The sequence below is a fragment of the Callospermophilus lateralis genome, chromosome 1 (genome assembly GCF_048772815.1).
Source record: "Callospermophilus lateralis isolate mCalLat2 chromosome 1, mCalLat2.hap1, whole genome shotgun sequence".
NCBI classification, from domain to species: Eukaryota; Metazoa; Chordata; class Mammalia; order Rodentia; family Sciuridae; genus Callospermophilus; species Callospermophilus lateralis.
Genome location: NC_135305.1, coordinates 87,660,035 through 87,672,500, shown reverse-complemented (window position 1 = coordinate 87,672,500; position 12,466 = coordinate 87,660,035). Strand labels below are relative to the sequence as shown.

General features: G+C 38.7%; 1 protein-coding gene across 1 annotated transcript in view; it reads right to left on the bottom strand.

Annotated features, from left to right (window-relative positions):
• Itprid1 (ITPR interacting domain containing 1) overlaps positions 1-12,466 on the bottom strand; it is an 86,372-nt gene that overhangs the window by 62,367 nt on the left and 11,539 nt on the right. Inside the window, exons 4-6 of the mRNA XM_076853892.2 lie at positions 6,465-6,516; positions 3,961-4,047; positions 1,818-2,020 (exon numbers count right to left, since the gene is read on the bottom strand). Of these exons, the coding sequence (XP_076710007.2) occupies positions 1,818-2,020; positions 3,961-4,047; positions 6,465-6,516 (342 nt within the window). The remainder of the gene's footprint in view (positions 1-1,817; positions 2,021-3,960; positions 4,048-6,464; positions 6,517-12,466) is intronic.

Genomic DNA, 12,466 nt, shown 5'->3' with positions numbered 1-12,466 from the left:
CCCAAATAAAGAACTGATCAAGAAGCTTGCATCTCTGTGGGACTCAGAAGAGGAGACAACAAAGAACAATATCAATTGCTTCTAAAAAATAAAGAAAATTCACATCACAACATGTTCAGGTTGATATACTCCCTTTCAAAACCCCCATTGCTTCAATTTTAAAACCCACTTCATCTACATGGAAATAGAGAAGTGGAAACTAAAATAAGAAATCCACATGAAGTCCTGATTTCAGATAATTATTTGATTAAAATAAAAAAACAACAACTTCAGCTCCCTTGACATTCCTTCAGTGAATTTATTTATTTAAAATAATTTATTTCAGAAACAGAACTTTGCCGTTTTCCCCATGTAGAATCACTCAAACTCTGTTCCATGGAGATGTTCTTTGTTGCTCCAAGAGGGGGTTCTAAATTCAAATGATTTTAAAAATGCTGCATTTCTCCTCTAGGACACTGAAAATACACCTTTGATTTATTACATCAATCCTGTAGTAAATAAACTATAAGATATCCTCCCTCCAAATTATTCAAGCACAGTATGTGTACCTCAATCCCTTAAAAACAAATGCCAAATGTCTTCTTTGATATAAGGAGAGTAACTAAGAACAGAGTAGGGACAAAGAGCATGAGAAGAAGATTAACATTAAACAGGGATGAGAGGTGGGAGGGAAAGGGAGAGAGAAGGGAAATTGCATGTAAATGGAAGGAGACCCTCAGGGGTATACAAAATTACGTACAAGAGGAAGTGAGGGGAAAGGGGGATAAATATAAGGGGGAGAAATGAATTACAGTAGAGGGGGTAGAGAGGGAAGAGGGGAGGGGAGGGTGGGAGGGGGAATAGTAGAGGATAGGAAAGGCAGCAGAATACAACAGACACTAGTATGGCAATATGTAAATCAATGGATGTGCAACTGATGTGATTCTGCAATCTGTATACGGGGTAAAAATGGGAGTTCATATCCCACTTGAATCAAAGTGTGAAATATGATATATCAAGAACTATGTAATGTTTTGAACAACGAACAATAAAAATTAATTAAAAAAAATAAAATTAAAAAAAAAGAACATCCTCAGGAATGTCCTAAAGAAAAGTCTTCCACTAATGACCAGCCGGAGAAACAGAACAATGTACAATAGCTATAAAGATTAGGCAGAGCTAGTCTACAAATCTGCAGGTATGACAGATTAACAACTACCACTTATAGCTCAGGTTGCCAATGGTGTGTGTCTAAGCTTCATAGATGAGAAATTAAGGTGTCACCTAATGACCTAGAAGAGCCTTGTCAGACCTTGGTTTCTCTGCTTCCTGGGTATGTGGCTGTGGTATATATTAGAGCTGCTCACCAGTATTACCAGTTTTCCTCTTGTCAGGGGCATACGGCAGGATTACATCTTCCTACCCCTTGGGGTTATGTAGGCCTATGACATGTTCTGGCCAATGGAATCTGAGAAGACCTGATATGTGTAGTTATGGGCAGAGGATTTAAGTGCTAACTATGTTTTTCCATTTCTACCCTTTTCCTGTTATTGCGACTAGTGACATTCCATATATTGGTGGTATGTGGGGTGGGGATGGGGAGCAATTCCTCAAGTGAGGACAATTTGGAGCAGATCCATCCTTCTTCCAAATGTACACACCAGCCCACAGTAGACATGTAGACTGATCAAGAAAGAAATCTCTTCTGCTTTAAGCTACTGTGCAAAAAGAACAGAATGTTACTACACACAGCCTACTAGTCTGTCCGTTTAATACTCTGGTCCACCCGGCCGGACACTCACTGCCTTTGCTGAGGTGCTAACAAGGTCCGTACTTACCATACAAATTAGGATTCTCAATGTCCATCCGATGCTTTTGAGCTTCAAGAAAAACACGGATGTTGATCCCTCTGGCTGCTGAGCCACAACCAAGGAATCTGGCTGGGATTTGTGTGCAGATGTCTGGCTCATCAGCGCCAAACCCCAGATCTAAGAGAATCTCCACTGGGTCTTTTTCCCAAAATTCCAGCCATTCAGGAATGCTGTGATTAAAAAAAAAATGAACATATATATGAGTCCCTTTATCCATAACACCTCACTGAAGCCTAAGCCACATTTTTCTAGTCACCCAAACTTCCAGAAACTGAGCGGAAGAGAAACCTGAATAGACAGATGGTGCCTTCACTAGCGTTCATATATACTTACTTAAAGGACAGTCAGTCTCTGCACCGAGGGACTGCTCTCTTATACTTTACATACAATACCACGAGTTCATCCATCTGGCTTTTTTATTTCCCCAAGAGCAAATGTTAAATTAGACAGTGCAGGAAGATTGTGGAATGGATGCCAAAGATAGTGCACTGTCAAACACAAAGAAGTGGTAATTGATGGCAAGAGAAAAAATGGGGGAAAAAAGTCAACAGAAGACTGGTAGAAGAATATTTTTAAAGAGTATTAGTGTGGGGCATACTCAGCTACATAAATCTGTTGAGGATATTAAACGCAGAACCCCAGGGCTCATGTTTACGAATAATGATTTTAAGTCCCTAGGTAGGATTCACATGTTCTGTCTCTTCTTTTTTTGGACTTGGTTGATAAACAAATGTGTGTATCAAATTGTTCTAGTCCGTTTTGGCGCTGAAAATGATAAATATCCGTTATCTGGAATTTGTATTTATGTATACTAGTTCACTTCCCAGTTATTGAGCTTTTTTGAGTTGGAACTTATAAAACTCATGTTTGATGAGGTTTTACCATATTTGCTTTTTTTCTCTTTTTTACTTCTTCTTTCTTCTTTTTTCCCCTTCTTGTTTGATGCTAGTGTTCACCTTGACATGCAACCCTAATGAGCTTATTTTCAATAGTTGAGATGATTTTATGGTCATGAACTTTTAGTCTCATGGCCAGGCCTGCTTAATGAAAACACTGGCAACACATTTACACTTTCCAAGTAACATTTGCCTCTTGATTCAATCAAGTAAGGAAAGGTAGTCCAGCAATCTTCACTGGGAGCTGAAATGGCTTGGCTTGTACATTTAGTCATAGAAATTACTTGAAGAACTGGGAGTGCCCATCTGTCAATGACATGGACATAGGAACAAAAGGAGCTTCAAGGGAGAAAAAAAATATCTGGCAAGAAGTCTAAATTAGTCTATTGACTAATCCATTAGTCTATTGACCTTATTGCACAAATTTTTATTCAGCCCATTTATGCAAATATTTATTGAGTGTCTGTCATGTTCTAGCCTCTATGCTAGGCACCTATGGCACAAAAATGAACAAAGGTAGTCCTTGTGTTCCAAAGGTATAATCTTATGGCCAATAATACAATTATTGATTGGTTTGTCATTTTAAATCTTTGCAAATCATTATGAAAATATCACTATTTTAAATTGTTATTGAATTTTGCAAGAAATATTTAAAATACGCTTAACATGTTAAAAATTATAATATTACACACAAATATCTTTCTTACTTTCCTCATTGTCCCCAGTAATTCTGAGCCTTTTCCTCCTAAACCTATGTATATTCTTCTGGACATTATTCTATGTAGCTATATACATGCTCCAAATATCTCACTAGCTTGTTTTATAAATAGTAACACACTCTATGTATCTTTCTGAATCTTGTTTTTTCCCTTAAAAGATATGCCTTGAAGATCTTTCTAATAGGTGCAGATCTACTAGGTATAAACTATATACACAGGGCATATCTCTGCCTACTTTTTAAATCACTGCATGAAATTCCATAAAATGAATGGGCCAATGGTTTATTTGGCCATTTTTACATTAACAGATATTTAGTCTGTTTTCCATATCACTGACTCTTATATTGTTCTTGCAAATTGGAATTTGGAAGTCCTTTGTTTATTCTCTCACCCGTTCATTCAGCAAGTTTTTCTCAAATCCTTATTTATAATTTTATAAAATTGGTTGTTGCCCAGAATGTATTTCTGGAGGAAAAATGTGTGGAAATCACATACCTTTGTGGTACACTTGTGGTAGAATGGCAAGAATTGAAACTGGTCCCTCTGGATAGGGTGGGAGTTTCAGAAAACTGATGCAGAGACCTACAACCAAGGGGGGAATGCCAACATGAGAGTGCTGATTGGGGTAGTTCCTGGGAGGTCATTGTCAATCTTTCCCTTCCAGAGCAAAGGTGCATTTCTCTTAGTTTCTAACAACCCCACAATGGCCACAACTTTGAAGAGACCAAGTGTGCAGCCCAGGGCCTGATTCTCGTTTCAGAGCACTGTGTTATAGCAGGTGTGAGAATTTAAGTGTTAGGTGCCCAGCTACTGCTCATTATAAAGGTGACAAAGTGTCATACTCTTGACAGATGGTAAATCATTGGGGAACCTTTTCAGGAACACAGCTTTGTTAGGTTCCAACTTTGGGGAAGAAGTTAAAATTATGTGCTGAAATAGGCACAGGGAACAGTCACTGAAGCAAATCCATGTTAATTCTATAATGGAAAAGAATTTCATATTGCATGGAGAAAGATCTCAAAGTGCTGTCCCCAGGGTTCTTGTGGCCATCCATATGCAACAGTAACAAACTCCTTTATTACTGAAAAGAAAAAAAAATGAGTCACTCTATGCAATAGGTCTGCATTTGCAAATCATTTGAAAGCACTTTCAAGGAGAGTGGAACATTATTATTATGTAGTTCAGTTTTATAAATCTCAGCTCTACCATGGGTCACATCTAGCATCGTCAAACACAATAGACAATACAATTAGAATTTATCAAAGACTCCAATGCAGAGGGCAGTGTTCCCAAGGACATCGAGTTCTCTTACTTGGGCTGCTGAATTTGTCTTTGTTCTGTCCACATTTAGGAAGAAGAGCTGGGGCTTGCCACTTCCTTGTTTAACTGCTTCTTTTCATGAAGACTGAGAAAGAGTATGTTTCTGGATAATATGAACTCCAGTTTTAAAAGACTATTGACTCTTGAGGTGCGGCAGAAAAATATCCTTTCATTTATCCATTCATCTCCGTTTATAGCAACCTGCTTAAGTTAGTTTTTATTTTGCGTTTATGGGTCACATCTTATTTTGTAATGTTCATCAGAGACATCCAGGAGCAACTCTGGCCTTGAGACCAGAGGAATTCATGTCTAGTCACTGTTCTAATAAAGTGGGGGGTGGGGGCAGGGAGTAGAGCTGGTCACTGAATCCAACTCTCATCTTCCTTTTTGAGAAAAAAGACGGTTTTCTGGGAGCTTCCTGTGATCCTTGTTTCACAAGAAACAAAAACAACAATCCTTAAAGGGAGGGAAAAAATTAGGAAAAATGGCATTTAAAGTGTGTTTTGGTTTAGATGTGGTATCCCCCAAAACCTCATGTGTGAGACAATGCAAGATGTTTTGGAGGAGAAAGATGGGGTCATAGACTTAATCTAATCAGTGAATTGATCCCTCATGGGATTAACTGAGTGGTAACTGGAGGCAGGTGGGTGTGGCTGGAGGAAGTGTTCATTGAGGGTGTGGCTATGGGGTATATATTTTGTATCTGGAGAGTGGATACCTCTCTTGCCCTCTGCTCTCTGATCATTATGTGAGCAGCTTCCCTCCACCACACTCTTCCACCTTGATACTCTGCCTCACCTGGAGCCCTGAGGAATGGAACTGGCTGTCTATGGATGGAGAAACCGTGAGCCCTCAAATAAACCTTTCCTCCTCTACAATTGTTCTGGCTGAGTCCTTTAGTCACAGCAGTGTAAAAGCTGACTAAAACAAAGTGTGAACTGTAGAAGTAAGAGGGATATAGCAATGGTTTCTGGCTAGTTAGAATTATCTCAAAAATGCAAGAATGAGAGCCCAGGAAGCAGAGTTCCTAAACTCAGGAGATCTCAGAGTTTATCCCAGCATTTTATAAACTAGAGTATGTCCAAGAATCATCTGAAAGACTTGAAGAAACACATCTTTGTTTCTGAACCCTACTTCACGGATTTGTAGTGCAGTGAGTCTGAGCAGGGAGGGAGCTCAGGAACTTGCTTTTCTATTAAGTTCCCAGGTGCTGCTGGTGCTGCTGGTCTGGGAACCACACTTTGAGATCTAGTCTCTCCTTGTATCAAGAGACTCTCACTGCTTTCAATCTAACTTTGAAAATTGTATGCATTATTATCCAGTAAATATCATGATAATTAATAACATTGGCCAGATGAAAGTATGAATACAACTGTCATATGAACAGGTCTTTATGAATAGCTGTACTGTCACTGTAAAATGTCACTGAGGCACAAGTTCTAATTAAATTGCCTCCCAAGTCAGCATTTGCTGATTTAATTTGTTTGTTCCTTTATGACATCTAAGGAATCTCTATTTCTCCAGGGGTTGTGAACACGTTCCAGGCACTCAACCAGTGTGACCTTTTGTGAGAGCCTAGGATCCATGGTATTATTGAGAAACTTTCTCACTTCTACTTCATTTAGGAAAGATTCAGATGTAACATAGTGGGGAGAAGGAACTCTGATTCTGCTACCTACCTCATGTAGTCTTTCACAGTCATTTGAACCATTCCTTGTTCATGCAAAGAAACTGGAAGAAAAAAACAGTAGAGGTGAACTTAATTTTCTTTTATCTCATGGGAGATTTTCTTATATCCAAATGAAATAATGTGGGACCGAATTTCCATATCCTGGGTTGTATAAGCATGGAAGAGAAGGTATGTCAGGAGTGAACAAGACAGAATATAATGAATGGCTAAACAGTAGGACAAAGCCCTGGAAGAAATATACTTGTTCAATGAAGCGAGAAGTCAGGAGCAAATGGAGGAATCAGTGGAGGTTTCAATGGGGGAAATGGGATTTATATTGGATGTTTAAGAATGAAGTGAATTTGATGAATGGAAAGGAGGTATCACCACTAAAGAAGAGAAAAAGGTATCTTTAAAAAGAGGAAGGTCTGAGACTGGTCTGATTAGATCGCAGAGCATGTGGGGAGGCTCTCTCGTGGAACCTGTGGCCCATCAAAAGCACAGCCTGGGCAAGCAAAGGAACAAAGGGAAGGAATTGGCATTTACTGAGCATCTTCCATTAGTGGGTACCATCCAATCCATCCAAAAGCCATTTGATTTAAGATATATCCTCATTTCTCCAATAAGGAAATTGAGACTCACAGAAATTTAGTAATGAGTCCATGATCAAGAGTAACAGATCTAGGAATTTATTACTACCTGCATTATTGATTTTAGCAATAGCATACTATATTTAGCACAATGTATTTAGTATAATCTACTCAAGCAACAGCTAACCATGTTACATGTATAATCCCAATTTCTACAATAAAACCACGAAATAAAAACCAAAATTTTTATTGTTGTTCTTATTCCCACATAATAGAGAAGAAAACTGAGGCTCAGAGAAATTAAATACATTTCTCATGGTCACTAAAAAATGCCATAGCTTCTTTTTTTTTTTCAAAAAAAAAAAAAAAAAAAAAAAAAACAAAACACAAAAAACCACACTGCTAATAGAATATCTTGTAGTTGATTTGAAAACTGAAAACAAGAGTTTATAAGTATATGTCAGGACATGAAAAACCAAGAAAAGTTTTTGAGCAAACATATAAATGTGAGAACGATGATGCCGCCAGTCCATTTGCTGGGCAGTGGAGCTGAGGACAGAATATCTCAGGATGAACATATATTAGATATCCGAGGCCCATTCAAGGGCTCTTGCAGTATCACACTGTGTGTCACGACACCACATGCAGCTGACATCTGCAAAAGGAACTATTCCCAGTATGAGTACATTTTATCACTTACTTTCCCTCATGGCTTTCTTGGGTACAAATGTAGAACAGGCACAACACTGGGAAGTGTCCCCACCCTCTACTTCTATGAGAACATGAAGTTTTTCATCATAAGAAAGAGAATGCAGGTTGGAAAAAGTTTTAGATGAACAAACCCGAGTGATTAAAATATATGAAAGAATGTTGAAAATAATAAAGAGCTTTCATTTGGAGCCAGAACTAACTTGTTTGAGAATGTCAAATTTGGTGGATGGAAATAGGGATCTCCATAATTTTTATAGCAATAATCACATTTTCTTATTCTTTTTAGATATAGACAGTAAAGTTTATTTTGACATATTCTATATACATGGAGTATTACTTATTCTAGTTAGGATTCTATTCTTGTGGTTGTACATGATGTGGACTTTCACTGGTGGTTTATTTATATATGAACATACGAAAGTTATGTCTGATTCATTCTACTGTTTTTCCTACTCCCATCCTCCCACCCTTCCCTTCATTACTCTTTGTCTAATTCAATCAACTTCTATTCTTTCCTTTCCCCACACTCACACTCTTATTGTGTGCTAGCATCTGCATATCAGAGAGAACATTCAGCCTTTGATTTTTTGGATTGGCTTAATTAATTCAGCATTATAATCTCCAGATCTATCCATTTATTGGCAAAAGTCATTCTTTTTATGAATAATACTCTATTATGTATATACCCCACATTTTCTTCATCTACTTATTTGTTGAAGGGCACCTAGGTTGGGTTCCATAGCTTAGCTATTGTGCATTGAGCTACTATAAACATTGATGTGGCCTCTCACTATATATGTATGCTGAGGAGTTGGATAACTGGGTCAAATGGTGGTTCCATTCAAAGTTTTCTGAGGAATCGCCATACTGCTTTCCAGAGTGGTTGTACCTGTTTGCAGTCTCACCAGCAATGTATGAATGTGCCTTTTCCCCAACATCCTCACTAGCATTTATTGTTACTTTTTGTTGTGCAATTATGACTGGAGTGAGATGAAATCTCAGTGTAGTTTTAATTTGCATTTCTTTAATTGCTAGAGATGTTGAACATTTTTCATATATTTGTTGACTGTATTTCTTCTTCTGTGAAGTGTCTGTTCAGTTCCTTTGCCCATTTATTAATTGGACTATTTATTTGTTTATTTATTTTGGTGTTCAGAATTTTTTTTTGAGTTCTTTATTTATCCTGGACAGTAATGTTCTATCTCAGGTGCAGGTGGCAAAGATTTTTTCCCATTCTCTCTTCACATTCTTGATTGTTTTCTTTGCTGTGAAGAAACTTTTGAATTTGATAACATCTCACTTCATAACTGCTTAACAGAATTACATATCAACAAGACATAAACAATCATAAGTATTTGTGCCTCAAACAATGGAGCATTGACATATATCAAACAAACTCTTCTCAATTTCCAGAATCAAATAGACCACAACACAATAATACTGGGTAACTTTCACATGGCTCTCTCATTACTGGATAGATCCTCCAAATGAAAACTAAATTAAAAAGGTCCAGAACTAAAAAATACAATTAATAATTTAGACTTAACAGACATACATAGAATATTTCATCCATCAATGACTTAATATACTTTCTTCTTAGCAGCATACAGATCCTTCTCCAAAGCAGACCATCTCTGAGGCCCCAAAGCAACACTTTGCAAAAAAAAAAAAAAAAAAAAAATAGAGGTAAATCCTGCATTCTCTCAGATTACAATGGAACAAAATTAGAAATCAATGATAAAGTGAAAAATAGAAACTACTCTAACACCTGAATACTAGCAAAAGAAACAGTGAGGAAATTTTTAAAAATACTTAGAGGTAAATGAGAATAGCAACACAACATACATCAAAATCTCTGGGACACTATGAATGTGGTTCTGAGTGGAAAGTCTGTTGCACTGAGCTCTTTCATTAAAAGAATTACATCTCAAAACCCTAGAAAAAAGCAGAACAAATCAACACCAAAAGCAATAGAAGACAGGAAATAATTAAAATCAGAGCTGGAATATCCATCATTTTTAGCAGATTTTTTTTAAAAAGCTTAGTTACCCTGCTAGGAAAAAGGAACACTTGTCCAGAAAGAAAAAGACAGAGATACATTGTTAAGATGTGTGCAAATAGAGTATTCTGAACTAAGCTCAAAATATACAATTACATTTAGAGACAGTGAAAGAACAGGCACAGTAAATGTTTGCCTTGCAAAACAAATGTAACTCTGTCACTATGGCAGTCAGATGGAATGAGAAACATAAATTGATTTCAAAGGTTGAAACAGATAAGGATGGTCTCTGTGCTTCAATTTCAAGCCCACTGCCCATGGCAGACATCATTAATCAATTGCATTACTTTCTCACTGAGCCTGGATAGGCTCTCAAAATAGTCACCAACACCTGATTGGGACTGTCTTGTGAGATGGAGTGTATTTGCCATCCTTTGTTTAGAGTAAACTTCCCGAGTGAGTAGTGGAGAAAAACAGAAATTTCAGATCTTGCACCTAAATTTCAGATGTCAACAACTTGAAGAAAATACATAACTGGTTCATAAAACATTATAGGGAATGCCTTCTTTCATTCTGTTCTTTCTTGACCCTGTGAGGCACCTCCAGGAGAAAGATTTGACAACTTCCAGACACAGGTCTTTCTTCCAGGCATTACTAATCCATTGCAGCACAGTTGCTTACTGAACCCAACTCAGTCTCAGCACAACTCCAACTCATAAAACCACTGCCAGTTGATTGAAGTTATCACATGAAAGAATAGCTTTTGCTATTCATAGATTCATTAATGTTATCCATCCAAGCACAGTATAATTTTTAGGCAACTATTTGTAATGACTTGATACCAAGATGAAATAAATAATAAGTGGCCCAAACAGAAGGTAAAATAATTTCCTATTTCCCTAACAAAAATTTCCCATTTCCCCTGTCCCCTACCTTCTTAACCAGCACTACCTGTAACTACAGCATTGCATGTAACACATAAAGGAAGCCCACATTTGTACCTGAGTGAGCTCATCTGGAGAATTCTGGGGAGTTTCTGATCAGTTCTCCTTGCCTAAAATTTCCCACAGTCCTGGCCATTTGGCTGCAGGTTCTGCTGGTGCCACAGTCCTCATTACTCTCTCTGTCTTTTCCAGTTGTCTGCTACTGCTCTGGGGTTCTTAGAAAGTGTGAACAAACAAGCATGTCCAGGCCAGGGACCTGCCATGGTGGCCATAATGAATTGCTCACACTGTCAGAGAGGAAATGATCCATTTTCAGATATTGATGAGAAGAGTTAGTTCAGCCTTGCTGAACTTTCAAAAACCCTAGCCCTGAAGAAAATCTTGTCACCCAGAAAAAAACATCTAGTCATGTAGGATCTGGAGGCTTTCACTCTGGACTTCTTCATGGATCCCAGAGTCCACACAAATCTGCCAGCCTCACTCTGTGGATCACGTCCCTAGGCCCTGCCACTGTTGTTACAAGCAATTTTGGTAGCCAGGAAACCAAATGTTGCATCCAGAAGAAAAGAAGGTCCTAGGGAAAGATGCTGTCTAGGAAGTGAGAAGCGGATTGGCTTGATCTCAGTGGAGGGCTTCTGTCATATATGAAAGTCTTAGGGGTTTGGTACAAGCAGGGAGAAGGACCTTCCTCTCCTGCACCCCACAGCTAACATCCATTGCCCTGCTCCCCGCCATCAGCCACAGTTAGGGGATGTTAGCCGCCTCACCTGAACCCCACCATCACTGAGGAAGAAATGCAGCATTTACGGTCTTTCCCACACCCCTTTCCTCTTTCTTCTTGATCTTGTTGAAAATGACACAAATGTCTATCTGCAGCCAATGCACTCAGACATTAGCCTTTTCTGCTGCCAAGCTTAGATTTTTTTGGAGAAACTCAAGCCAAGGAAAACTGGTATAATTTTTGAAACATTCATAAGATGAGCCTGATTTTTTCAATTGTGATAAGATCATCAAAAATTAATTAGGTTCCCTGGTTGATTTCCATTTTACATTCCTTGGCTCTCTAGGTCCTTGGAGACCAAGTGCTATTTTCATGGTGTCTCTGCGTGCTGATTCTTGGTTATGGGGGAAGTAGTGATTGGCCTTCTCGGCATTTGGACTCGGGCAGCTAAGAGTCTTGCACAGAGCAGAAACTTGACTGTTAAAAGAGGTTTTGTTTTTGCCTGTGATTCCTTGCCTGTTAGAGGCTTTTTTTTTTTTTCTTTCCCAGTTTGCTAATTTGTAAGGTAAACTGCCTGGAGCCTGAGAATTGGTTTGTTGGGGTCAGGTCCTGTTTCCCTTGGCCTGTTTTCAATAATGAACTTGAACAGAGACACAGAAGCTGGTAGCCCACAATGTGCCAGTTCTCACAGGGATTGGGATTCCTAGATTTGCCTAAAAACTTGGAAAAGCCAGCATTACAGGCCCAGGTGTCTTCGGGGCAGCAATCTGTTAAAGGCAGTGGGTTCTCCAACTTTCTGCAGTCTCCCTCTCCTCTTACCTGCTCTGTTCATTAGCAATTACCTGCCTGTTCCTGGAAGCTTCTGATTAGAGCAAGACTCTGATACAAAGGGAAGGCCATGCCAGGACAGACAAACTGCTCCCGTTACCCCAGATCTCCTTAGGCCTCTGCAGGCATCAGGCTTGGAGATGCCCCAGGCAGAAGGTGGGACCCTTGGATGCCTACCTGTGTCTCCCACACAAAGCTCTGCTAGCTAGGCCCTTCTCA